General features: G+C 54.4%; 7 protein-coding genes across 7 annotated transcripts; 3 read left to right on the top strand and 4 right to left on the bottom strand.

Annotated features, from left to right (window-relative positions):
- Positions 1-54: 54 nt before the first annotated feature.
- On the bottom strand, positions 55-2654 carry GGS23DRAFT_576037 (glycosyltransferase family 62 protein). Its single transcript, XM_051516833.1, has 5 exons — positions 2100-2654; positions 1318-2000; positions 940-1259; positions 794-889; positions 55-734 (listed from the first exon to the last, which is right to left on the bottom strand). The coding sequence occupies exons 1-5, from the start codon at positions 2210-2212 to the stop codon at positions 471-473; spliced, it is 1476 nt and encodes a 491-aa protein (XP_051370367.1). The 5' UTR covers positions 2213-2654; the 3' UTR covers positions 55-470.
- A 1073-nt stretch (positions 2655-3727) lies between these two features.
- Positions 3728-6841, top strand: GGS23DRAFT_144036 (heterokaryon incompatibility protein-domain-containing protein). The gene is made up of 2 exons (XM_051511280.1): positions 3728-5410; positions 5484-6841. The coding sequence occupies exons 1-2, from the start codon at positions 4057-4059 to the stop codon at positions 6641-6643; spliced, it is 2514 nt and encodes an 837-aa protein (XP_051370368.1). The 5' UTR covers positions 3728-4056; the 3' UTR covers positions 6644-6841.
- Positions 6842-7094: 253 nt separating this feature from the next.
- GGS23DRAFT_576052 (major facilitator superfamily domain-containing protein) lies at positions 7095-9027 on the bottom strand. Its single transcript, XM_051516834.1, has 2 exons — positions 7704-9027; positions 7095-7645 (listed from the first exon to the last, which is right to left on the bottom strand). The coding sequence occupies exons 1-2, from the start codon at positions 8386-8388 to the stop codon at positions 7290-7292; spliced, it is 1041 nt and encodes a 346-aa protein (XP_051370369.1). The 5' UTR covers positions 8389-9027; the 3' UTR covers positions 7095-7289.
- Positions 9028-11083: 2056 nt separating this feature from the next.
- GGS23DRAFT_144163 (phosphotransferase) lies at positions 11084-12799 on the bottom strand. Its single transcript, XM_051511281.1, has one exon. It carries the CDS (start codon positions 12681-12683, stop codon positions 11196-11198), a length of 1488 nt encoding a protein of 495 aa, XP_051370370.1. The 5' UTR covers positions 12684-12799; the 3' UTR covers positions 11084-11195.
- A 1099-nt stretch (positions 12800-13898) lies between these two features.
- On the top strand, positions 13899-16560 carry GGS23DRAFT_576068 (uncharacterized protein). Its single transcript, XM_051516835.1, has 5 exons — positions 13899-14408; positions 14493-14662; positions 14730-15299; positions 15372-15678; positions 15733-16560. The coding sequence occupies exons 1-5, from the start codon at positions 14216-14218 to the stop codon at positions 16104-16106; spliced, it is 1614 nt and encodes a 537-aa protein (XP_051370371.1). The 5' UTR covers positions 13899-14215; the 3' UTR covers positions 16107-16560.
- Positions 16561-17648: 1088 nt separating this feature from the next.
- Positions 17649-18196, bottom strand: GGS23DRAFT_144228 (uncharacterized protein). Its single transcript, XM_051511282.1, has one exon. It carries the CDS (start codon positions 18066-18068, stop codon positions 17718-17720), a length of 351 nt encoding a protein of 116 aa, XP_051370372.1. The 5' UTR covers positions 18069-18196; the 3' UTR covers positions 17649-17717.
- Positions 18197-21145: 2949 nt separating this feature from the next.
- On the top strand, positions 21146-24131 carry GGS23DRAFT_144253 (fungal-specific transcription factor domain-containing protein). Its single transcript, XM_051511283.1, has 3 exons — positions 21146-21462; positions 21518-21641; positions 21702-24131. Exons 1-3 carry the CDS (start codon positions 21414-21416, stop codon positions 23917-23919), a joined length of 2391 nt encoding a protein of 796 aa, XP_051370373.1. The 5' UTR covers positions 21146-21413; the 3' UTR covers positions 23920-24131.
- Positions 24132-25172: the final 1041 nt, after the last annotated feature.

The raw sequence follows: 25172 nt of genomic DNA on the forward strand, positions 1-25172 counted from the left end.
CACCCCCCCCAATTCTCCACCGTCATAACCCGCATATCGAGTTCATTCAACAATCGAAGCGAAGCCCCTTTTCTATCTTATTCTTCTTCTGGGGGTCGCCTGTATTCTGTGTATTCGTGCACAACCGCCAGGCAAAGATGCCTCGCACCCGCACCTGCGCAAATAACAACCTCATGCACCGCGTAGGTACTAGGTAGATATAATAAGGCCCCAGGGCCAGGTCTATACAACAACGCGGTTCCGTTGCCAGCTTTGATATTTCCCCATGCTTCGTAGCCATGCATCGACACTACCAAAACGCCAGTGCCATGATCCTCGCCAGGGTCATTTTATTATACAGGCGACCATACTAGTCGATCACTCATGTACCCGCCTTTCCTTTTCCTTACCTCTCAAGGCGTGTTTTCATCATCCCGATTATACTCGTAGCGCGAGCCAGCCAGCCCTCCCCTCCCCCTTCGGACGGGGATTTATTGTTGTTTCTTCTCCCCAGCTGGGTCGGCGGCCTCCCTCTTTTCGCTACCGCTGGACTCATCGTTGCTCTCCGATTCCGGGTCCTTCTTCTGTTCGGGTTCCTGTTCCTTCTGGGCCTGCTGTTTGGCGAGGTTTTGGATCTCGGACTTGTCCTTCTCCCATTGGCTATTGGCGTCGCCGAATTCTTCCTTGATCTTCTTCTCCCGCTCTTGCCTCGCCTTCTCCTCGGCCTCCCTAGCCAGGCGTTCCTGTTCCATCTCCTGGATCGCATGTTAGAGTGGGCAATGGCCTGCGTTTCGGTACCATTTCGGCCACTTACCTCCATATGTCGGATGTCATCTACACTAGGCTCGTACAAATGCCAGATGGTATAATGGGGCAGCCCAACGACAGAAAATTGCATACGTTTAGCCATCTACGCAGGGGGTGAGCCTCGGTTCCTACGGTGAGCAAGGGAGGGCTTACCTTGCCAAAACCTTCCGTTTCGGCGTGCTTTTCAAAACTGAAGGCAGGGAAGTGGACGCCGGACCGGAAGACCCTCGCCTTAGCCAGAATGCTGACGCCTCCCACGCCATCTATCTCCATTTCCATGTCTGGGTCGCCATAGGGATCACGGAGGTAGGCCAGATGGGGCCGCCACGTCGCGTACTCGGCATACCCTTCGACAATCACGGCGTCCTCGTCTAGAGTGTCAGCCAGGGCCAGCGCCGTCTCCGATTCTTGCCAAGAATTCAAATCATATGGCTGCTCGCCGCCTAGCCAATCTGGGAGCGGTCGCCAGACATCTGCCGCGCCGTTAGCAATACGGCCGCCGTCGCGGCTACCTTATTCGTGAGTACTCACTGGGTACTATAACGTCCTTGTTATGACGCATGAGGTCCTCGAGGATGGTGAACGGGGCCGTCTCAACGTCGACATCCCGCCAATACACCCAAGAATGATACGGACGAAGGGTTGCACTCAGGAGCCAGTTCCGCGCCTGGGCCATCAGCTTCCGACGACTGGCCTGCGCCGCGAAGCCGTGGCGGCTTTCCACGTCTTGGTTGACCTTCTGCCCAAAGTCCTTCTCGATGATGGATATCTCCCCGTACGGCTGTTTCGGGTCCTCGCTAGCCTGCAGCTCCTCAAGCTTCTCCACAAGCAATTCCAGAGTTCGGTCTTTCGAGTCGGATACGAGGAAGGCAAGGTCGATCAGGTGATGAGGGTAGGTGAAGTTGCGGAGATGGGAGAACATCATAGGCAGATGTGGCTCGGCATCTCGCAAGGGCACACACATCAGGATGCGTTCCTCCCTCTCCCAACCGCGAGCGGTCCCCTGCACGTTCGACAAGTCGTAGTACCGCACCGTGTCCATCAACGCCTCGCCGGTCGCACTTATGAGGCCGAGGGAGAATATCGAAGTAAATGACCGGCCGCCAGGCCAGATGAAAAGCCAAAATACCACCAAGACTATAGCTAATATACCTAGCCGAGTCAACAGGCTCTTTCTTCGACGGGACGCGGGGGTCGAAGCGCGGGGTTGGAATCTGATCAGCGGTGCCGTTAGTTAGTTAGTTAGCAGGTCGCGAAGGAGAAGCTAGTAAGTAGCGACGGGCTACGGTCTTGGGGGGGGGGGGTTCGCCCACCTGTGGGGGGATATGTCAAAGGTGTTCCCACGGGGATAGCCATTGGAGTACCCGGCGGAATGATGTCGGGACATCATCTTGGAGCCGGTGGAAGACGCATATGAGGGTAGCATTCGAACTGAGTAGCGAGCTTCCGAGAGATGTTCGCGTAGTGGGGGGGGTTCGAGATGGCAGGGCGCGTAGAACCCTTCTCTTCTTCTTCCACGGTGGGCCGTCAGGGTGGGAAGTTTCAGGGGCGGAAGACGAGATACCGGATTAAGGATTCATGAGTGGAGATGGGCGGCAATGAAGCGCTGGACGGGGACGAAGGCAGAGGTTGACGGTAACTAGGTAGCGGGTAGGGTCAATTCAGGCGGTCGCAGCAGCCGGCGGGCGGTGTTGTCGCTGATGTCGACGTCGAGGACACGACAGACAGACGGAGGAAGAGAAGGGATGGGGCGTGCGTGTACAGGGAAGAGTTGGACTGGGGCCAGAATAATAATCCCAAAGTCGATTGTCGCAAAGGCAGAGATGCTGCGCTACGGCTTATCGTGTAAATTAGGATGCTGATAAGCATGTAACCGGACTAGGCGCGTGGCGGCCAAGCCAAGCCAAGAGGTACCTACCTAAGTTATATACCCGCCTCATCAATAGGTAAGGTTAGGTACCTAACTAATAGGTAGGCTCATCACCTAACCCTGCCCAACGCGACCCCTGTTTCTCGGATTCAGTAGTTTCAGCTTCTGCTAGCGCCGCGTTTTGCCATTTCACCACGGCCTTAGGTACCTAAGCTCACCAGCCCCAGGTACCCATCCCCCCGGGTGAACCCCCCCCCGACGCCGACAGCTTAGTGGCTTGGTACCGGTACTGATAGTGGCTTGGTACTGGCTGGTACCGACCCCGATCTAGGTACCTACCCACCTATCCATACCTAGCCACGCACCGCCCGCCCGCCTCATCCCTTTCCGCGATCCTATCTTCGCGCCAGGACCGCGACAGCATATGCATATGACTACCTCTGTATAGGTGCTTTATCCAGCCCTTACGATCCGCAATTGTCCGCTGGAACCAGGCAGGTAGCTGGCAATCCCCTTGGTTTTCTGGTGCTTTCCGTGGACCCGATTGTGGGCACACACGCCACGGAACCACGATAGCATCGCCAAGATCGTAGGTATATCTACCGAAGCTTAGGGCATCGCCGTAACAAAAACACAGATACCGGGAATATAAAGAAGCGTGACGATTATTCCCCAAGTCATATTGCCTCCTATGGAGCAACTGGGGGAACAGACAAGACATCAAACCCCTAAAATTAGGCATGTATGTATCCCTACCGTATCCCTAGGTATGTGAGGGCAACCCATGCGAACGATCTCGGCGACCGATACGCACTACCTACGGAACTCACAGTTGAAGACAAGTCGCTAACCTTTGGATGATGAATTTGTTGCAAAAGCTCCGTCCAGCTCTTTTTGTACCTACACCTTTGCTCTGTGCATGGGTTTAATTCAGTTCTTATGCTACCGACTCGTCCTCTTTTCGCGGCTCTATTCTCTAGGCATAGCAAGCTGACAACATTACAGGCCAGGGACATGTAACCAAGTATGTTGAGCATAAAGTAGGAAGCCTACATATTTGTATACCGATATTGTCAGTAAGGGCCTCGAACCTATCGTAGGACATCCGCGAGCGAAAAGGGCGGTGTCGTACTGTAGGTGGAGAATGCGACAACACCAGTCAGAGAGGCTGTGAATTTGTCCGGCCGCAGCAGATGCAGAGAAAGCCAACCTATCACTCTTTAAAGCTAGTTACTGGTATATATAATGTAGAAACGTTCTATTGGGGCTGGGAACGGGGCTGTTTATCTTCCGGTATAATATCAGCTCTCGTCAGCGAAACTACCAAGAGATACAGTCACCAAGAGCCTCTGGCACTTCTACAATGACAACACGCCTTTCGACCGGGTATCTCACAGAAAATGGCTACACATGGTCTTCCTGACCACTCTCTAGATAAGCCTAAGGCGACATTCCCGTTAATATTAATGGCGAAGGCCGTCAATGATATCGTTGACGACCTTTGTAAACGCGATTCCCGATTTCGGATCATCCAGGACCTGCTTCGCGAGGAACAGACTGGCCAGCCCTGTCTCTCCCTTTACGAATTCGCTGGCGTAGTTCTGCCAAAAGGACGAAGTGTCATGCAAACGAGCGACTTGTTAAGCGGGATAGAGAACGAGGTCATGGATGTGGTACTGTTCTTACGTGATAACGAATCTCGACCAGTTACGCTGAAAGGAATATCGAACGGCGATGGCTGGTTAGCGAGCAGCCTGTACGAGATCATGTTGGCAGTAATCTATGAGATAATGGATGCTTTCGATATCAGCATAACCGCAGAGCACGTTCCATTGAAAGGGGATCTTCTCACCCACCTCAGTCTTCTCATAAGTCTCCATAGGCAATCGAAACAATTGGGCCTCAAATCGCCCGAACCCCCGCCAAAAACTCCGCAGCTTGACCAAGGAGAGGGGGAGAGCAGGTATCGATATCAGAACAGCTTGGCTTCCACATCGGAGCGGTCCTCAACGAAGCTCATCCGCGTCCTCCACCTCCTCCCTGGCTCCGGAGACAGCCCCATCTATTGTCGGCTGGAGCAGCGCAACCTGGATACGGATGAAATCGAAGAGGCCTTGTCCTATGTCTGGGGTAATGAGGAAGACCCAAAATCTATCTACGTCGACAATCGCCCTTTTCCGGTAACGGTGAATCTCCACGATATTCTCCTCGGCTTGCGCTATCAACACGCCACCAGAACCATCTGGATTGATGCGATTTGCATAAACCAGTCGGACCCGCAAGAAAAGGCTCACCAGATTCGCCTCATGCACAACATCTATTCCAAGGCAAGGAAAACAACTATATGGCTAACTCGTCAAACGCCAGAGTTGGCTGCTACCGGAGACCCGAGCGATATTCTCGGTTCTCTACCACCAGGCTTTGGGGGAAATACGATAGATCAATACGATCTCGTTAGTATTCTCAAAGAGGTCCATCAACCGTCTTCGAGTAACACGCTGTATAAGACTATATGTCTCGGTATCATGCTCATCCACTGCGCCAACGTAATCTTGTCACACGAATGGTGGGAGCGAGTGTGGACCGTACAAGAAGCCGCTCTCCCAATACAACACCCAAATATTGTTTTTCGAGGCTACGAGTTTTCATTTGGGGACTTGATGGCGGCATCCGCGGCGATTGAAAACCTACAAGACACCATAACGGGACACTTCGAGGCTTGCTTAAAAGATGATGGGGATGGCAACCCACGTGGTAAGTGGAACAGTCCCGGGACATATTCGACATCCCGCTTCTTGCAATGTTAATTTTTGGCTACACTCTCAAGATTTAGAGCCAGTTCTGTGCGTGTGGCAGCACCAGACAACGTATTGGATGCTCAGGCGTTCTGGATTCATACTTAACCGCCTTCGCCAAAGCCAGATCTCCCCACAAGTTGGTGTGGCACCAGCGTATATGCTCCTTATGATATTTAGCGCTTATAAGGCCACCGATCCCCGAGATAAGTATTTTGCGTTGCGAGCCCTATTACCTAAGATCGAGAGAGACCTCATGTACCCGACCTACAACGAGTCCGTAGAGTCCGTGTTCACGCGAGCGACAGCGCAGTGTTTCAATACGTCAGCGAAGGCGCTCCTTTTAAGCACGAGATTTAAACTACTAATCGAGTCCCAACCGGATAGTAGCAACGCCACCTCTCACCCGTCATGGGCCTATGACTTTACCTACTCCGATTCACACTATCACAGCATTGCCGCTGAGGACGATATCACATTTGACGGGTACCTCGACCACAACAGAAGCTGGCAGCCTGAGTATAGGGAGGGGATGGAGGGCAACCGTTTCCTCGCCACCCCCAGGACGTTATTTTGCACAGGAGTCCATATCGGCACCATTCACACGACAGGTATAGTCCCCTACTTCGATGATGGTACGGAACCCGGAGGGTATGGCGAGTTTATCTGTCGTGTCCATTTTCACCGCAACCGGCGGAATATGGGAAGACGAAAAAGAAAGTTCGCGACACAGATATTCCTTCGAACACTCTCAGCATGCGAGGCTTTTCTCTACAAGGTCACGAGTCCTCGAAGCATTCTTGGGAGAGGAGTTAGGCGGCTCCTTTGCGACGCTTTGCCAAAAGAAACGTTGAACATTTTTACTCTGGGCCGAGAGGAATACGTAAACAGGGCAACGAACGAAGAGGATGATACAGTACACGACCGGCTGAAGAGGGCTGCTGGGAAGCCGTATTTCATCACGGACGAAGGCATCATCGGGATTGCCACCGCGCCTGTCCGAGTAGGCGACGCACTTGTTGTCATCCATATGTCTTCTGCGTACTTGGTCCTTAGGGAGGTAGAGGATCCAGAGGGCGAACGCAGCACGCAAGAACATCGTATAGTAGCGCGAGCCGTGGTGAGTGAGAACCAGGACAAGATGAGGGCGCGGATACAGAAGCTCGAAAGCCGCGACTTTCAGATTGTTTAGGGAGGAACGAGCAGGAGAGAGGCCTGATGATATTAGGGTCAGTCAACGTTGAGAAGAGGAGCAGGAGTGAGGGCCCATATCTTACGTAGTTAAAGACGGTTGATGGAGCTGGGGGGTGCTGCGTTGTACATACCGAGTCTTCGTAGTCTGTAGCACATATAAGACGCAGCCAAAGAGAGAGTTATAGTAGCATTTTAACTATAGAGAAACCCGCATGATGGTAGTTAAGCGTAGAGTAGATAAAACGGACACTCTATATAAAAAACGAGCTTTAATTCGAATGAATTATTATGGGCATTGTTCGTAGTTATTCTGCCCACAATCAGGACAGAGCACTCTTCGGGTAGGCTGTTAATATTGGCAAGAATGGCTGGAGCGCGTATAGAGACAGACAGCGGAGGAGTTGTGATAGTGTCTTTAATAATCCTGGCAATATTACCTTTGGAAAATACTTGCTTTCAATGGATAGGGTTAGTGCTAGAACTAAGGGCAATTGTGTCTATTATTTAGTATTCCAACGGGTGTATGCCAGCCTTCTAAACTATTCTAAGAGCATCTTTCGACCTAGGAAACTTGAGCTGCCTTATCCCTAATAGAGTATCAAAGTACCAATAACTCTTTATTGAGGTAGCCAAAGCTCCGGAGTTCAGTCCGATGCTGTGGCCTCCCTCCTTGCCGCTTCGTTGAGTTTCTGCAACTCCCTACGCTCTGCCACCGTAAGCCTATTCCGGGTAAACGTCCCGAACGTGAAAAGAATCGCTACGCTGGCAACAATAGTGCAGACCCTCATGTCTGTATTAAATGCGTCAGAGTACCGGCCCCTGATCGCGGTTAGTTGCATCTCGGCCTCTCTGGAATGGTCACTTTCAAGTAAAGCCAACTGAGAAGAGTTGACAACTCCAACTTCGTCTCCGAGTGTAACACTCAGAATGACGGAAGAGGCCGCGATACCGATGCTGCCACCCAAGACACGGACCTGGGCCATTATACCTTGCGCGGGAGCTGACATGTTACTTAGCTAGGGGGCTTGTCGATAACGTCTTCAGGTGTGGAAACTAACCGTGGTCTCTAATCGACGACCGAAGCGACGATAACATGGTAGCCGTGGAGACAACCATTCCGAACCCGAGACCAATAAAAACCAAAAAGCCGAGAGCCCGCGCTTCGATCTCGTACGACGCCGAAAGAGTCGAGAGGAGACCGCAGCCTATAATCATCAGAGAGTTGGCCGCAAGCAGCGAAGCAAATGCCCTATCCTTCTCTCCGTTGATGAACCCAGATAGGGCAGATCCTATTGCCGTACACGCCAGCATTGGAAGTAGGAAGACACCCGAAATAAGGGGATCTTTGCCATTGACAACTTGAAGCCTCAGGGGAAACGCATAGATGATGAGAATGTAGGGAAATCCGAGGAACATCGTGTTGAGCGCTGCGGAGGTGTATACGCGATCACGCAGTAGGTTCATGGGTAGCGCGGCGGCCATTGCGTCCCCCCACTGTCTCTCCACGAAGAGAGACCAAAGTAATAACCCAATAGCCGAAACCACTCCGACAGCCAGGGGGGCGATAAATACAGCCTGGGACCACCGATCGGAGTCGATTCCGACGCTCTGGAAAGCATAAACGATCAAAACTGCAAAAGATATCAAGAGGATCGAGCCGAAATAATCAAGCTCCTTCCAAGACCTTCGCTCGATGGCCGGCAAATGGTGAGGCTTCGGCCACATGAGGTAGAAAAGAAGCATCGACACAACGCCGATAGGCCCGCTGGGAAAACGCCATCAGCATTGCTGGGCGGAAGCATACGGCGGGGAGGGAGGGCTATATAGATGCGTACTTTATCCAAAACACCCAGCGCCAAGTTGTGAACTGCGTTAAGAGTCCGCCCAGGATGGGGCCAAGCACGCTCGATACGGTGATGACAATCCCGATCACGCCGGCGATGATATGGTGCAGCCTCGGCGGGCAGACCTCGGGGAATATAGTCATGGTTAGGGAATACAGGCCTGCGGGCAGTTAATCGTTGTTTTCCTGCCACCTTCATGACCCCCGGAAGCGACATGTAGGTATTAGGTATGACTACCTACCTGAGCCCCCTATCCCTTGCAAGGCCCGGCAGGCTATCAGCTGGCCCATGCTCTGGGCGAAGCCGCAGCCGATCGAGAAGGCGAAGAAGATGACATAGGACGCCATGAAAGCGGCGCGGCGGCCGACGATGTCGGAGATCCGGGCGAACAGCACCGCGCACCCGAGATAGGTCAGCGTGTAGGCCAGCGCGACCCAGTTCGCAGACGCCAAGTCGCCGAATTCATTCCCGATGGCGAATAGGCTCGTTGCGACGATGGTCGAATCGAGAAACGACAGGAAAAGCCCAAGAGAAAGACTACTCGTCGGTCAGCAGGTGATTCTCTCGCCGTTGGGTTCCAAGACTCGCCCAACGCTCAGGAGCCAGAAACGTAGCAGTGGTAGCTCCGGATGGTCAGCATTCGACTGCTCCTTGGTCTCGCCGGGAGAGAGGGTGGGCTCCCTAATGCTCTCGCCCTTCTCTACATTTTCCGGCGATGTCTTCTCGGTCTTCTCCATGGCCGTGTACTTGTTAGGGTGTCAGGAGGTGATGCCTCCCCAATTAAGGGAGAGTTCACAGTAAAAATGCGAAGCCGGGACGACTCCACGGGAAGACAGGAGTAGCGGGTTAGCACGTCAACCCACGTCTTCAAGTATACGGACAGCGCAGTTATGCGTTGTTCTGTCAACGTGCTCGGGTATGATAATATATATATAGGTATACGTATCATCGTTACCTAATTATCAACGAAGCATCACCGGATGCGCGGTATGGAGCCACCACGCGGAATGGGGCATATGATGAGCCATTCTGCTCTGCGATAATATTACCTGGGTGTTTGAAGCCATCATGCTACTGGGAGCTCATAGCCGCCGTTCGTAACATCAGTTCGCATTCGCTCCCAGCCTCTGGGGCTAAGAGACCAGGACCAGGACGGACCTAGTAAGCTCGCACTCGCTTAGGCGCACTCGCTTAGGCACATAGGGCATTTCCTCATTCGCCACCATCCCCTACATCTTCACGCCCTCGCCTATACTGGCAAAGCGCGGCCTCGCCCCGAGCTGACTAGGAGACTTGGGAAAAATTGGGAGGAGGAGGTACTGGTAGATTGCACAGGACCAGATAAACGCCTTTGACTCGGCTCAGCTCGGCTCTCCAGCCGCGATAGCTCATAGCCCATACTTTTATCGTCTCCTCTCCATTTCTCTGTGCGCTCCCGCAGTAAGCGATGCGTGGACGGGATGTTGCTAGAAGATATTATAGACCCGCATCGTAGCGACTGGCCTTGCCGATCGCAAACCTGCCAGAAGTTGTTTGCTACTTGCATGCACACGCCTTGGTGGATGTAGGTATGAGGCTGGTAAATTCGCGGAGCATATGGTGGTGGGACTTGTCCATGTAGGGTTTCGGATGGGTATAGGTCTCGCACACATATTTTTATTATCCATCCTTCATTCCTTACCCTTTTTTCATCTGCAACGCCATATAGAGCTTGATAGATCTTCACTCCCTTGGTCGTCGTCCTTCACCATGCGTTCGTACATGTCTTCGTCTTAGAGTCTTTTTCTCTTTTCTCCCAGGTGTCGTTCAGCCGGCTAATCACAAATACAGCTGTCACATCTGCTGTTACAGCTGTCGTATCGTGTTGATCAGCACCTCGGTCGGTTGTTGGCAGCTGCGACTGTTCCTATCCGCCCCACCTACAGTATGCCTACGCTGTTCCTCTTCAATAGCAAGTAAAGACTCAATTGCTGCAGTGGGTGGTTAATTGCTTTGGCGTACTAGGTTGCTTTCGCTAAACGTAGAAGCAACTTGATCAGGCGGCGAGGGCGACCGAGGGGAACCCTCTATATTATACCGCAGCACCGGCCCCATCGACCGGTGCTAATCGAAACGCCATCCCAGTGTCGTCGTTGATTGTCATCTTCCTAGTTTCGACATTGGGCTGTTGCCTTCGTTTTCTTCTTCTTAGCAACACCTTTTGCTAGCCGGGTTTAGGAGAGCCGATAACAGACAGGTTTCTAATATTGTTAGCTCCCGCTTAGCTCAATCCTATCCTCGTTTACCACCTCCAGATAATGCCATATCGACGCCCTACATGCTCAACATACTACCAGCAGGCGATCACCATTCACGAGAAATCGTCACGTATTATTCCACTAAAGTGAAAGTGAAACGTATATCAACATCGGTCTGAGAATTCATATGCCGAGTTTTGGGGTCCTTTCCATCATGACGCTTCCACCATGACTTACTCCTTTTAATGTCCTAGTGTATGCATCGCCTGAAATATCTATTCGCCATGGCTTCGCCTTAGTCTATTTAAAAGGGGCAGAGTATTTGATGGTGGCTGAGTTACTGACGAGGTTTGCAACGACGATCCATCGGCCGCATTAACTCTACAGTGGATACGAGCTTGTAGTGTCGCAAAGCTGTTATGATACTGCGTAGTAACCTGTGCTATACCATATGCGGCACTAGATATGGTCAGTCGAAGAGAAAAGAAGCCAGGCGTCGCCTTGCTTCTTCACTGTCCCACTCGATCAAACGCCGTTCCTTGGATTCCTCCATCTTGATTTGCACCAGGGGCTCCATCGCTGCTCGCTCTGCTTCACTCAACAGAGACGCCCTTATCTTCCATAGCTCTTCCGTGGGGACATGTTCTCGCCGTTCGCCGAAAAACCTTTCATCGAGGTATTTCCAGTAGATAGTATCAAATGCCCAGCTTCTCCTGGCGGCATAATTCAGCCAGAAGCGGCCCGTTGCCCAGCTCTCTCGCATATACGCCGACAGCAGCATAGAACCTGGTTCCATGTCTTTCTCTGCCTCTTCCATCGCTGAAAGCCAGGTTTTCAGCCGTCTCTCGTAAACAGTTGTCCAATCCTCGATGCCATTATCCCACATCTCAGGCACATCGAGAAGTAGCCACCAGGGCGAATCCAAGACAAACTGTGTCGGCCCAGCATAGCAGAATTCCCAATCGATGGCCCCAACAACCTGGTCATTCTCATCAACGAGAACGTTGACTGGCCGAAAATCATCGCACCAGAGGCGAAAAGACCCCGAACCGTCCGGCGCCGACAATGTCGGACGAGCCTGCTTCGAGCAGGCAGACCAGTCATCTTCAGCAAACCCAAATTTTGATAGTCGGCCTTGTTTGGCTAGTTTGCGAAAGAGTTGGCGAGCGACATACTTAGTCCTGCAGTCATCCTCTGATGCCACTATGTCGTTGTGCTGGAAGAGGAGTGTTGCCATCTGCATGTCGGCCAACACCACGTACCACTCATCGGCGGTCTTATATGTCGTATCTTCGGACGGAAAGATTGAATTGGGGACATTAGAAAGTTGAGCCATATTGTTCATGTTAAGGGTGATAGGTCGCGCTTGTATCTGGTAGGACCCAGGGCTTGTCTCAACAAGAGCTCCTATGCGCGAGAAAGTAGGCTGTGCAAGCTGTAGCACGCACCGTGCCATTATCGTGTACAGCCTCTTGAGATTGCTTTCGGAAATGTCGGGATTCAAGACGGGCGTGTCGTTAGGATCGTCACGAGGAACCTCAAGAGCCTGGCTCATACCCCGTCGGGATTCTAGGTCTTGAATAATCATAAACGGCCCAATTTCGGAGTCAACACCATGGTGGAATACTTTCGGAACCGGAAGTTGGGTATATTGGTTGATATACGCTGCCGTTGCAGCTTCTGCGAGTGTCTTCTCTTCGGGAAACACGGCCTGGCTAGGGCAGGGTAGGCGAACGAGTACCCTTTCGGCGGAATCTTCAATTCGAATGGGATATAGCACATTGAAGCCGCCTATAATCAATGGGGTGACTAACTTTACGGGTTTTCCGAGCATTCTTTGGGCAAAGGATTCAATTCTGCGACACGTAGATGACAATCGGATTTGCTTCATTGCCTCTTCCCAGAGCTCATCGCTCCGGTCCCATGCAAGGTTGTCAGAGTCCTGTCGAGCAGTCATTCTGATTGGGATATAGGAAGAAAGCCTCTGCTTCTAAGGCCTCAGTATGTGTGTCGTCTAAGGCGTCTATTTGCTAGAGCTTAGCGCTGCTTTATTTTTTAAACGGGGCGGAGCATTTGGAGGCGGGCGTTAGGTCACTTAACCGCCAGGCAGCGTTTTCTCGGCGGACCAGTCCGTCAGGCAGTCATTCAGAGAGATTAAGAGGCCTTCCGGGACAGTATCACTATCTACAATGACAGTGGTTGCGTCGTCGAGAAATGTATGTCCATCGTCGCCAACTCCTCTTTCCGCATCTCCATGCTCCTGGATGGCTCCCCCTCGGGGCTCGTCCCCTGACCATCTGATGCCTCGATTGCGATGCCTAGAAGTCAGCACACACCGCTGGCAGGTCCATCGTGGAAGCAAGCTCGGGACATCCTGGTGCAGCAGTACGTGTCGAAAGCCGCTGTCGATCGACTGCGTCCCATGCAGATGTCCAACTGAGATTGAGCACCTATGTCGACGCCCTCTTGCTAGAAAATGGCGCGATAGGTCGGGGTTATGTCCCTGGCGTCCCCTACTGCCGTATCTCAGCCAGCAGACGCGGCATTTAACCATAGGTAGTTTTTCGTTGGGTCGGTCGGTTGGTTAAGAACTGACACAGCAGAGTGGTTCCGGACTCTAGTAAGACGGGCGTGATAGCAGCCAATGTCTAGCTGCCCAGGTTCTGGCTGCCCAGGTGCGGGACCCTGGGCTTCTCGTTAACAGAGAGGCACAATTTTACCCTAGTTAAAATAAACTCACTTTTCTCTCCCTGGTCCCGCCGCGACTTGCCTATATAACGGGAAGAACTCGGTGTTGGCTGAGACCTGATGATAACTTGGACATTGTAATAAGGATGGATTGAGTAAGAGTACATAGTAGGTTACGCAGTATTAAATGTTAGGTAACCCGGATATTATTAGTCGCAGAGATACCTTAGTAAGGAGGGCAGGTTGTGATGGATTACCGCAAAAAAGCGAGTCGAGATGATAAAGGTACTTGCTAATGTACTTCGAGATCACGCCAACTTACAGTACAAACACAGGTATCCCTGAGGTACTCTGGTGAGTATATGGAAGGGGTGCAGCTGGCTGCCAGCTGTACGACTCACATTGCCGGTCAATAGAGAACTGATTACACAACAACGGAAGAATAGCGCAGCGCTTGCCATGGCGATGCAGTGATAGGCTCGTCCCCCTCAACCTCACATACCCACATCGATATCCCCCACACACAGACACGACACACAGGCAAGCCGAGCATTGGCGGACGACGTCTGGGCGCGTTCTGCACGTTGTTTGCGACGACATCCCGTAGTTACATCTTTTGGTGGTGAGAATAAGAACGGAATCGTGCCCACGAGTGTAGCTCACTCTCGGCCTAGACCGTCCCGAGTGCAGCCGCTCCGCCGGCAGAATAATCCGGGATCGGGGACTTGGTTAGGTGCTGAGAACGGCCCGCGGCGGCAGATCCTCAAAGCGCCTCGGCCACCGGTGTTCATATCAACGGTGATGGCCGAGATCGTGATGAGCCAAACACCCCCCCTCCTCAAAGGGCCGTCGGAGAAGGAGAAGAAGTACGACAGGCAGCTCAGACTATGGGCCGCCAGCGGCCAGGCCGCGCTCGAGTCGGCAAAACTTCTGCTTCTCAACTCCGGCGCCGGCACCGTAGGCGTGGAAACCCTCAAGAACCTAGTTCTGCCAGGTAGGGGCATATATGCGGCTTGGCCACCCCAAACTCTTCCGGTTCTGCTCGGTCCAACATGAGCTTACGCATCTTCCGCCACAGGTATAGGGAAGTTCACGATAGCAGACGAGGCGGTAGTGGAGGAGGCCGACCTCGGCGTCAACTTCTTCCTTGATGAGAGCTGTCTGGGGAAGCCCCGATCCGAATGCTGCGCCAGGCTCCTCCAAGAACTCAACCCCGAGGTTGTTGGGGAGTGGTTCCCGAAGGAACAGGTAGGGGCAGCGTCTTCCCAGCGGCATGGACCGAGGCGCCGACCTGCTGATGCGATATCTATCTTAGGGTACCCTGGATCTGCGTGGCATCCTCGAGACGTCGCCTCCCTTCACACTAATCATATACACCTACCCTATCGCGGAGGAGACTCTGGCAGCACTCGAAGCTTATGCTAGTCGGCACAAGACCCCGCTTGTATCCATACACTCTGCAGGATTTTATTCGTATTTCCGCATCCGCTTACCGGGAACATTCCCCGTAGTCGACACCCACCCCGAGGTAGACAAGACGACAGATCTCCGCCTCCTGACCCCTTGGCCCGAACTCGTAGCGTTCGCGGCAGGCATGACTAAAAATATCGACGCTCTAGACGACCACGAACACGGGCATTTGCCCTATGTTGTCATATTGCTCCACTACCTGGAGGAATGGAGACAGGCGCATGATGGCCAGAACCCCCTCAAGTATGAGGATAAGAAGGAATTCAGCAGATTCGTCCTGAGCAAGGCGAGGAGCAGCTCGGAAGGCGGAGATGAGAACTTCCAGGAAGCTGCGGCGGCCATAAACAAGAATATCAAGGTCGCAGAACTAGAACCTGGAGTGATAGAACTCTTCGATCATCAGGTGTCGGACGAGGTACGGTCGTGTGGTGTGCGCGTGTGGCATTTGCATGTGTGTGCGAAGAACATTCCAGACTAACGGCGATAGATTGAGCACCAGTCGACCTTCTGGATCGTCGCAAAGGCCATCAAGGCATTCTACCACAAGCATGGTTGCCTCCCCCTGCCGGGGGCGCTGCCTGATATGAAGGCCCAGTCAAGTGTCTACGTCAAATTGCAGAGCATATACAAGGACAAGGCTCGGAAAGACGCACAGGAGGTGCTGGAGACCGCGAGAGGTATTCCGGGTGGCAACGACGTAGATCCTGCTGAGGTCGAGCTCTTCTGCAAGAATGCTCGCTTTGTAAAGCTCATCAATGCAACTCCGACCGGCGAAGATCTCGATTCACTCTTTGGTGAGTCTATAGCCCCGTTCTGTCCTTGGGAACATGCTGACCCTCTCCAAACAGAAAGCGAGAAGGCCAACGACGAGGCGGCCGAGGCCATGAAGGTTGAGACCGACGGGGCATTCACTTTGCCAATGTCTAACCTCTTCATATACCTCGCCCTCGTGGCCACCAGTCACAATCCGACGGCAACCGAGGAGGAAATCCTAAGTGTCATCGCCAGTGTATTACCAAAGGCTGCCGAGAACGAGAGGGTGTTGCAGGCCGCTCAGGAAGTCGCTCGAGCCGGCGGCGGCGAACTTCACAACATCTCGGCGCTTACGGGTGGGATGGCGGCGCAGGAGATCATCAAAATCGTCACGAAGCAATACATCCCAATCGAAAATACTTGCATATTTGACGGCATCAGCAGCCGGTGCCAGGTACTTCGGCTATAACTTCGCGGCCCACCCTTGGAGAGGGTAATAGCCAGCAGCAGAGGTTATTCCCATAGGCACATCATCCGCAGATCCGGGTTAATCATGGGGAAGTTGGAGAAGTTGTGGGGACTTTATAGGAGCCTGGACGCTTGGCGGACCTGACGATACTACATATTCACACCACCCCCCATTCTAGGTAGAGAGGGCAGGCAAATATCTCGGACCGCAGACCCTCTGCCGTAACCTCGAAATCGCGGTCTGCGATGCCTATGTTAAGGGGCCTTCTAGGCCGACGATGGATCAACCGTAGCGTCGCCAACCACTACTTAGCATCGTCTAGACCAGTCGGGTGAAATGAAGATGAGTTGTGCTGAATCTAGAGTTGCATATCCTCGCGTAAGAGCACCGTTCGGAACTAGCTGGTGATACCAAGTGGCTCGCCATACGCCGGCTAGCGAGTATGATACGAGAGGTAAATGTGTGAGTCTGTCTTGGGACGACGCCTGCCCACTAAGCATTCTCTGGACAGGGTCGGGGCAGACGTATTAAACTTTTTCAGGCACAAGAGAAGACTAAGGAAACGGTTTCCTGCTTTCCCATCAAATTCTCGTTCGTAATATATCCATTTTTCCTGGTTGTATATGGTACCCTCACTATTAGCGAAGTGGCCTAGTTGGTGTTGAGCAGCGCCATGGGGTATGGGGCGTCCTAAAAGGTGTTGGCCTCGTCGCGAGGGCCGAAAAGAGCCTGCATAGGGAGGCGACCTATCCTCACAACCCGCCTTACCCCGAAGTGACCCCAACAGACAGACAGACCAACTGTGTGGATCAAAGCAGTGGACAGCTCGCGGTCAAGCCGACTAGGCGTCGTGCCCAGGAGGGGGGGAGGGTGGAACGAAAGCGGCTCTCAGTCACGCTTACGCCTCTCAACTATTGGCCCCCTTTTCAAGAATTTTGCAATATGACTGTGAATTATCGATTCCGCGATTAGGTAGATAAATCATATTTGGTCAGCTACCTGCCTGCTTGGTTCTGTGAGCTATCATACTCTATATTAAAAAGGCCTGGTCAGGTGGTGATCTCTCTGCAAACAGACTTGTCCTGATTTTTTTTCTTTTGGCAGTCGATCGTACATAGGGTCTCCGTCTTATAGGGTAGTCGAGAATGTTCCAAAGCCAACATTCGGGCCTCTAGGTGTCGCTCGAGTGATTAGAAAGGGGGTGTGTGGGCAGATCGAGGCGTAACACTTCCCCAGGAATTCCGAGGGTCATGCCATAATATTTAGATGGACGGCGAAATTTTCTTAATATAAACACCAATGAGGCCGACCTTGCTTCCTATTATGATTGGCCTTCAACCCCCTCTTTGCTGTCAGGGAAATTCTCGGCTACCTATCTCGTCCAAGATATCGGCCACGCAGCACGGCAGCACATACATTATCTCCCATGCAAGCCGGAGGCCTCGGCTTAGCGTCGATCTATCAAAGCCGTAGCCTCCTCAGTTAATATCAACAGATGCCCATCGCGTACACGAAGTGGCGCTGGGCCACTCACGTCGCCTGATCATCAACCTAAATAGAAAAAAAAAATCGTCACGATATTAACGCTTCACCGAGGAGGTCACGCCAAGGTCAGAACCACGCTGGAAGGCCTGGCATACTAGAACCGAGTCTAACCACATCTACCCTCCGTCCAGGCGCCTGCAGGCACCGGTTGATGTCCTTGTCGACTACGACGTGAGTCACTAGCCATGCCTTAACGGCGTTTCCGTTGATGTAAATGCCAGAATAGTCCCGTCTAGGTGGCCTATACGTGTATCCTTGTGTCCAAACGGGGTCTCTACTGGGCGAGGCAGTAGGAAGCGAGCGGTTGCGGGGGTTCCCGTCTTGTACATTAATAGCCAATGTTGTTGTCTTAAGGAGGCAATACGGCCCCAGGGCATATCCAAACATGGATGTGTGGAGAAGAGAACAGGCAAGCATAATATATAACAGCCTCTAGGAGAGGAGGGTCCGACAATGACAGCCTGCGCCGAGACTCTCGAACAAGAAGTGCTCTTTCGCTTTCGTTCGGGTTTGCCCTTCTGGTTGCATCACTGGCCATCTACGAGCATCTGAATAGGGAAAACTGGGCGTTTAAGCGAGTGGCGTTTCAATATGCTATCGTGTCAGCTGTCGCGGTCGACTCTCGACTGCACTCCACACTTCTGCCGTACAACGATAAAATGGTTGTATGCAGCTATCCAACCGACGGGACTGTGGGGTAAAGAGTCGACGGGCTTGGCGGGGGGAGAAAAGAAAGCGCCCCAGGCACAAGAGCTGGGACGAAGAAGGTTAGGGCGGGCGGAGAGAGGAGGGAGAGGGAGGAGGAGGAGGAGGAGGTGCTGGGGAGGGGAGCATCGACGTGCGTGCTATCCGGAGAGAAACGTGCAGGGTCCCGGGACTTGAACGCAAGCTCGCGCGGCCCTGCTCTATTGGAGGACCTGACCTGGAGGAGATGTACATCTGGGCTCCCAGACAACAGGCAGATATGTTGTCCTCCATGGTACGGCATGGCATGGCATGGCATCGTATCCCATTGTACGGCATCTCGTCTCCATAGACGAGGAGAGGCGGGCGAAGCAGAGGAGGAAATATCTCTTCTCCATTAGGGAGTGCTCTGCCGCTGGGAAAGGTACGTCATGGCCTCTGCCAGGCTCTCTTATTCATGTTACAGGCGATTTCACGGCCTGCCGGGTTGTGTCGATGATGATGTAGCAGCTCGGCCTCCAAAGGACGGCGGTTCATCTCGAAGAGCGTCGAGATGTATTACCCCAAGAGCTGCCAAGAGGTGAAGAATCGTAGCTCCGTACCGCTCTCCCGAAGCTAACCTGTCTAATGTTAGCAAGACGTACCAGAGCGACCTTGGACCCCAGCCAATCTCGAGTCAGCTTCGCTGCTCATCAAGCGTTCCGCCCCGGCATCCTGACTTCCCGCTCCCAGATCCATGTAAGCTACCTTCCATAGGTCACGCAGGTCCATGTCCGGCTCAAGAGTAGGCACTCTGTCGTTGTAAAGAGGCCGGTTACCTATATCTGAAGAAGGACGGCGGCACGAGGCCATCAAGCCAAAACACCCTCCGAGGCGGAACGTGGCGCACTTGTCGGACGTCCTTGACGTCCGGAAGACGGACGAGGGGGGATGGCTCTCGCGACTAGACAGCTAGAGGGCCATCCACAGCGCAGCTTCATGCACCCCAGAGCTATTCGTGGCTCGAAGGACGGGGGGTCGAATTATGAAGTGTAGACATATACGTGCCTGGCGTTGAGACGCTAGAGGCAGTGCCTGTAACGCTCTGTATATTAAGACGTGGTCATGAGTGGACTGCGACGGCCTCTGGCTCAGGGCAGTCCCGGGCCGCGTGTGTGCTATGTAAGTGATTCCCAGTCCTCCTCCGTAACGGTACGAACAGGATCAGCACCCGCCTGGATCCCTGTCGCTTGTACGGCTCGCTGGCCGGTCAAGCCTTTTCTGATCATCACCTTGTACTTAAAAACGCCGACAACCCCTGCCACACGCACCCTTCCCCCCTGGCCCGAATGCCTGAAGGACGTAGACACTGCAGAGTATGGACGGGTGCAAGGCAGCGGGACGCACATACGCAGTACATGGTACTCGAGGGCTGGGAAGTGCTGGCAGATCTAGCAAGCCCTCTCACCATCTGGCGTTGTAACCCTGTCACGGGTCCTCACGAATTCTAGCCGTTGGCCCCATGTAGGTTATGTACACATCTCCCTATGTACTGAGGATCGTGAGGGCAAGAGATTTGCGGCCTCGTCGCCCCGACCCCTTGCTCGATACGTAGCTACATACAGCGACAGGGGGTCCCCAAGGGGAAGACCTCCTCTTAACCAGCCGGCATCGAACCTGGCCTTCCCCAAATCTTACCCAGTCGCCGTTGAAGGTATCAGGCCTCGGAGATTTCACACGCCACGGGCTCCACGCGAATCCAGCATGACGCCGCGAAGTAGGTGAAAACAATAAATGACAGGCACCGCGCCATGGGAGTGATAGATGACAGAGAAGAAAAAGGGAGGGGGAGAAGGTGGACGAAGAGGCGGAAGAAAAAGAAAAGAAGAATACAGGAGAAAAATAAAAAAAATAATTCCTCTCCCAAGCAGCTCGTCCTGCATGAAACCCACCCAGCACACCCACCCACACAACCCCGGTCCCTCGTCCTTTAAGCGGGAGGCTATTCCAGCTTTTTTTTTTTTACCTGCTGTCTAACCGAAGCCTGCACGTCAACTTTTGCTCACATGCGTTCGGATGACATCTCAACTTGCCGGACGGCAACTCGTGGCTTAGTCCCAGTGCGGACAACCTACTACGTAGCTGTCCACGGGCTGAAACATTAGCAGCGCCATCTTATTCCGCCTTGTGTTGGGGCCCAAGGGCTCTGCGGCCCATCTGGTAGCGCTACGGCTACCGCTGACAAAGGGCATCACGGATGATGCTCTTCGACGAGGGGCGCGATGCAACTCTCCTGGGCCTATTTATTCGCGATAAATCATGCTATGTACTATTAGACTTGCTAGACCTGACATGGAAGCATATCATACGTCTACCCCTCCTACCCCTCTATAGTAGACCCAGCATCGACACACTCTACTCACGCGCACGCACACACGGAGCGGGAGAGGGAGGGAGGGAGAGATACAGAGAGCGCGGTAGGTACATGGCGGGTAGATGGCAATCAGCTGCTGCGGGAGACTGCCCGTCTCTCGTGGCGAACACGCCAATCTTTACTCGATGAGACGGCATTGATCTCCAGATGTGCGTCTTCCCACCCATCCGGACTTGGCCCCTCTGTGGTACTCATGGCACGCTCCTTGCCTGTGTCGACTCTTAGTTGACCAAGTCTGGCCTGCCTGGGCCGCCACTTTCTATAGGCCGTGAGGGAGGTAGGGGGGAAGACATGCCCGATCTGCTATAGCCACTCGGTTCCTGGCCAGACTAGAACAGTTCGGTCCTAACAATAGGTTGGTTCCTTTACTCCACACAATCTATTTGGCAACCCTTCATCTCCAGATTCTCCACGCTTCTCCGCCTCGGTGGGTTGCAAAGGCAGTATCCTATATAAATCTTCATCCTCTCCCGTGTTGTCGGTCCTGGGTCCCAGGCCGTCTCCCCACATTCCTCCGGGTAGTAGTAGATGCCTATTTGGAAACCCTCTCTCTCTCTATATATATATCACTTGTGCTCCTATAGAGTCTCACCTTACCCTCTCAGCTCCCTGTCAACTAGCTTGCGCGAACTTGAGCGGAGACACCCGGGAGCTTCTAAGCCAAAATGGCGCCGAGCATACCCATTCCCACCCAGGGTGGCATGTTTCACACCTGTAAGTTGCTTGACACCGCTACCTCATGGCCGACACCTCTCTGACTCGGCCTCAGTCCAAGGAGTGACCCCTCGAAAGCAATCCACGGACTCTACAGAGAGTGCCAAGACGACCGGCAACAGTACAGCCAAGCGAATCACCACTCCCCACGCGTGCGCGGAATGCAAGCGCAGGAAGATGTACGGCTCTTGCAACGATCTTGAAGCGCGTTGAAAAAAAAAAGCTAATGCAGACTCCAGTCGATGCGATGGCCAGCAGCCCTGCGGTCAATGCCTCTCTAGTCGGGCACCAAAGCGGTGCTTCTATGACAAGCACCGTCAGAGAGTGATCCCGTCCAGGAAAACTCTCGAAGCCCTCTCCCAGTCCCTGGAGGAGTGCCGGTCCATCCTCAAGCGACTCTTCCCCAACCACGAGATCCAGTCGCTGTTACCACTACCTCGGCAAGAACTACTTGGCCTCCTCGATCGACCGCAGATCGACGCCGCCACTGCCCTGCCGTCGCCGCCTCTTCACACTTCTCCCATCCCTGGCGACATTGGCTCGCCCACTCTATCGGGGTCCGAGCAGGGCCTCTCCGGCTTAGAGCAGATACCGTCCCGAGACATAGAATGGGACGAGGAGCGCCGAGGGCGGGACGCCATCCCCGTCGAGGCCGACGACGTCAACGCCCTTTCCCTCTCGGTCGACCGGCAGGCCTCTTACCTAGGTGCCTCGTCCATCAAGGCTGCCCTCATGGTGATGCTGAAAGTCCAGCCGGGCCTCCGAAGCTCTCTCACGCCACCGCTAAACAGCGTGGAGATGGCACACAACATGCCCATCATGCGGCAGAAAGTCGCGAACGCTAAGGAGCCACAGCGAGTACCGTGGTCCTGGAAGGGCCAGACATTGATCGACGCCTACTTCAAGCGAGTCCACGTGTTCGTGCCCATGCTCGACGAGGCCTCCTTCCGAGCAGACTATCTCGAGGGGCAGCGGTACGACATGCCCTGGCTCGCACTGCTCAACATGGTCTTCGCCATGGGCTGCATCGCGGCGCTCAAGTCAGACGACTACAACCACCTCAACTACTACAGCCGGGCGATGGAATATCTGCCCATGGACTCGTTCGGCAGCAGCCACATCGAGACCGTGCAGGCCCTCGCCCTGATCGGCGGGTACTACCTGCACTACATCAACCGGCCGAACATGGCGAACGCTGTCATCGGCGCCGCCATCCGGATGGCCAGCGCCCTCGGCCTCCACCGCGAAAGCCTCGCCCACGGGCCCGCCGGCTCGAGCAAGGAGATCGCCGCGGCCGAGACCAGGAGACGCACCTGGTGGAGCCTGTTCTGCCTCGACACGTGGGCGACGACGACGATGGGGCGGCCTTCGTTCGGGCGATGGGGGCCGGCGATCAACATCCGGCCGCCGGAGACCGGGCTCAGCACGGGGCGGGACTCGGCGCAGCACGCGGGGATCCTGCCGCTGGTGGAGAACATCAAGTTCTGCAAGATCGCGACGTCGATCCAGGACATGCTGGCGATCTCGCCGCTGCTGCGGCCGGAGGACCGGTGCGCGCTGGACGGGCAGCTGGTCGGGTGGTTCAGCAGCCTGCCGTGGCTGCTGCGGACGAGCGACCCGTGCGCGGAGCCGCTGTACATCGCGCGGTGCATCATGAAGTGGCGGTACCAGAACCTGCGGATGCTGCTGCACCGGCCGGTGCTGCTGAACCTGGCGAGCAGCGGGGCGTCGCACGCGGCGGAGCACGACATCGCGGCGATCGAGGCGTGCCGCGACCTGGCGAAGCAGACGGTCGAGGACGTGGCGCGCGAGTGGTCGCGCAACCAGATGAGCGGCTGGAACGCCGTCTGGTTCCTCTACCAGGCCGCCATGATCCCGCTCGTCAGCATCTTCTGGCAGTGGGACAGCCCGCGCGTCGCCGACTGGCAGAAGCAGATCGAGACCATCCTCGAGCTGCTCGAGGCCATGGAGGACTGGTCCCTGGCCGCGCGCCGCTCGCGCGAGGTCGTCTGGCGCATGTACGAGGCGTCGCGGCAGCTGGAGCCGGGGCTGCTGCGCCAGCGCCAGCAGCAGCAGCAACATGGTGGTGCGCCGACGAGCCCCCTGCGCGGCCTGCAGGTCGTGACGGACCCGAGCGGCGCGGGCGTGCTCGGGGCGCTGGCCGCCGCCGACGGCTCCGACCTGCACATGTCGCCGATCGGGCTCGAGCCCGAGGGCTTCGGCGGCATGATGGGCATGCTGGACCAGCACGGGCTGTGGGACCTCGACGGGATGCTCTGGAGCGCGCCCGATGAGCTTGAGTGGGCGCAGCACCACTTCAGTGGCGGCGGCGGCAGCACCGCCAGCGCCGCCAGCGCGGGCACCCACGACGGCGCCGCCTCCGCCCCTGGCTGCGGCCTCATGAGCGAGCTCGGCGCCTACGGCCTCGACGGGTCTGCGTTCCCGTTCGTGCACTGATTTGAGGGCCCAGGAGTGGGCGGCTACGCTGGTTTGCTGTTGCTACTACTGCTACTACGACTACCATTACTACTACTACTACTACTACTATTGCTACCACCTACCTACCTACTGCTGTTTACGCTGTTACGGAGCGGTGATGGTGTTTGGAACGGGCGGGCGCTAGGATCTAGGGTACGGTGGAAAGGGGAATCCCAAAAGAAAAATCTCTATTCCATTTTCGGCGCGTTTTCTCTCCCCCCTCCCCTTCTCTGCTCTGATGTTACTGTCTGCCACAGTGTTCTTGCGTTGCCTTGCGTTGCATTGTCTGCGTGTCTTCTTTTAGGGGTCCATGATCGCCGTTCACATACATGTCTGCCTTGCCTACTTTACCTCTATGCGTGTTGTACGTTTCAGCGATGATACCTTTTGACGTTGGATCTCGATGAGGCTTGGGTGGTGGTGGGTGGATGGGTGGGTTGCACTGGGCTCTTTTTTTTTTCCCCGTCTTCTCGTCCTCGTCTTCGTCTCTGCTGCTGCTGCCCGCTTCTCGTACACAATGGGTCAAAAAAGGGGCTGGGAGGGTAGGGTGACAATGAGGGCCGGGCCGGCGGGCAACTTGACGACGTCCAAGACGATCCATACGTACCATACATACATACCATACAGACAGACATACACATGTACATGCACTTACACCTACACTTTCACACGCTCGCACGCTCACACCACCCCATCCGTCTATCTCCCTTCGATCCCATCCCGGCTCGTTGGATTTGGTTGTGGCGGTCCGGGGAGGATACTACGGTTACCGCTGCACGCCTTGCTATTACATACCCACTACATACCTACACACTACACTCTTACCTAGGTACACACCTCGATACGTAACTACATAGTGCATAATAAAAGACTTGAGAGATGAGAGCATGCGCGTTCCGAATAGCGGTCAGTTTGTCGCTGACTGGTATAGGAGGAAAAACACGAACCTGGCGTTTGGCGTATGGAGCTGTCGTGCTATTCCTGGGACGACGGTGGGGGGGGAAGAGGACAGGAGGGAGGGAAGCGGGGCAACTATCTACCCATTCACGACCCTACGATGCGCTGGTATGCCTATTCTAGTGACCGAATTTCTAATCAGGCTGCAGCCTCTCTGCGCAGAGGATCGAGGAAAAGGGGTAGGGGGGGTAAGGGGGATAGAGGGGGGGGGAGGGGGGGGGGGGTTGGCGTCGTCGGCTCCCCCGAGGCGCGCGGGAGGAAAGCGGAAAAGAAAA

Source organism: Durotheca rogersii (assembly GCF_024521655.1).
Source record: "Durotheca rogersii strain YMJ 92031201 chromosome Unknown GGS23scaffold_17, whole genome shotgun sequence".
Taxonomy (NCBI): domain Eukaryota; kingdom Fungi; phylum Ascomycota; class Sordariomycetes; order Xylariales; family Xylariaceae; genus Durotheca; species Durotheca rogersii.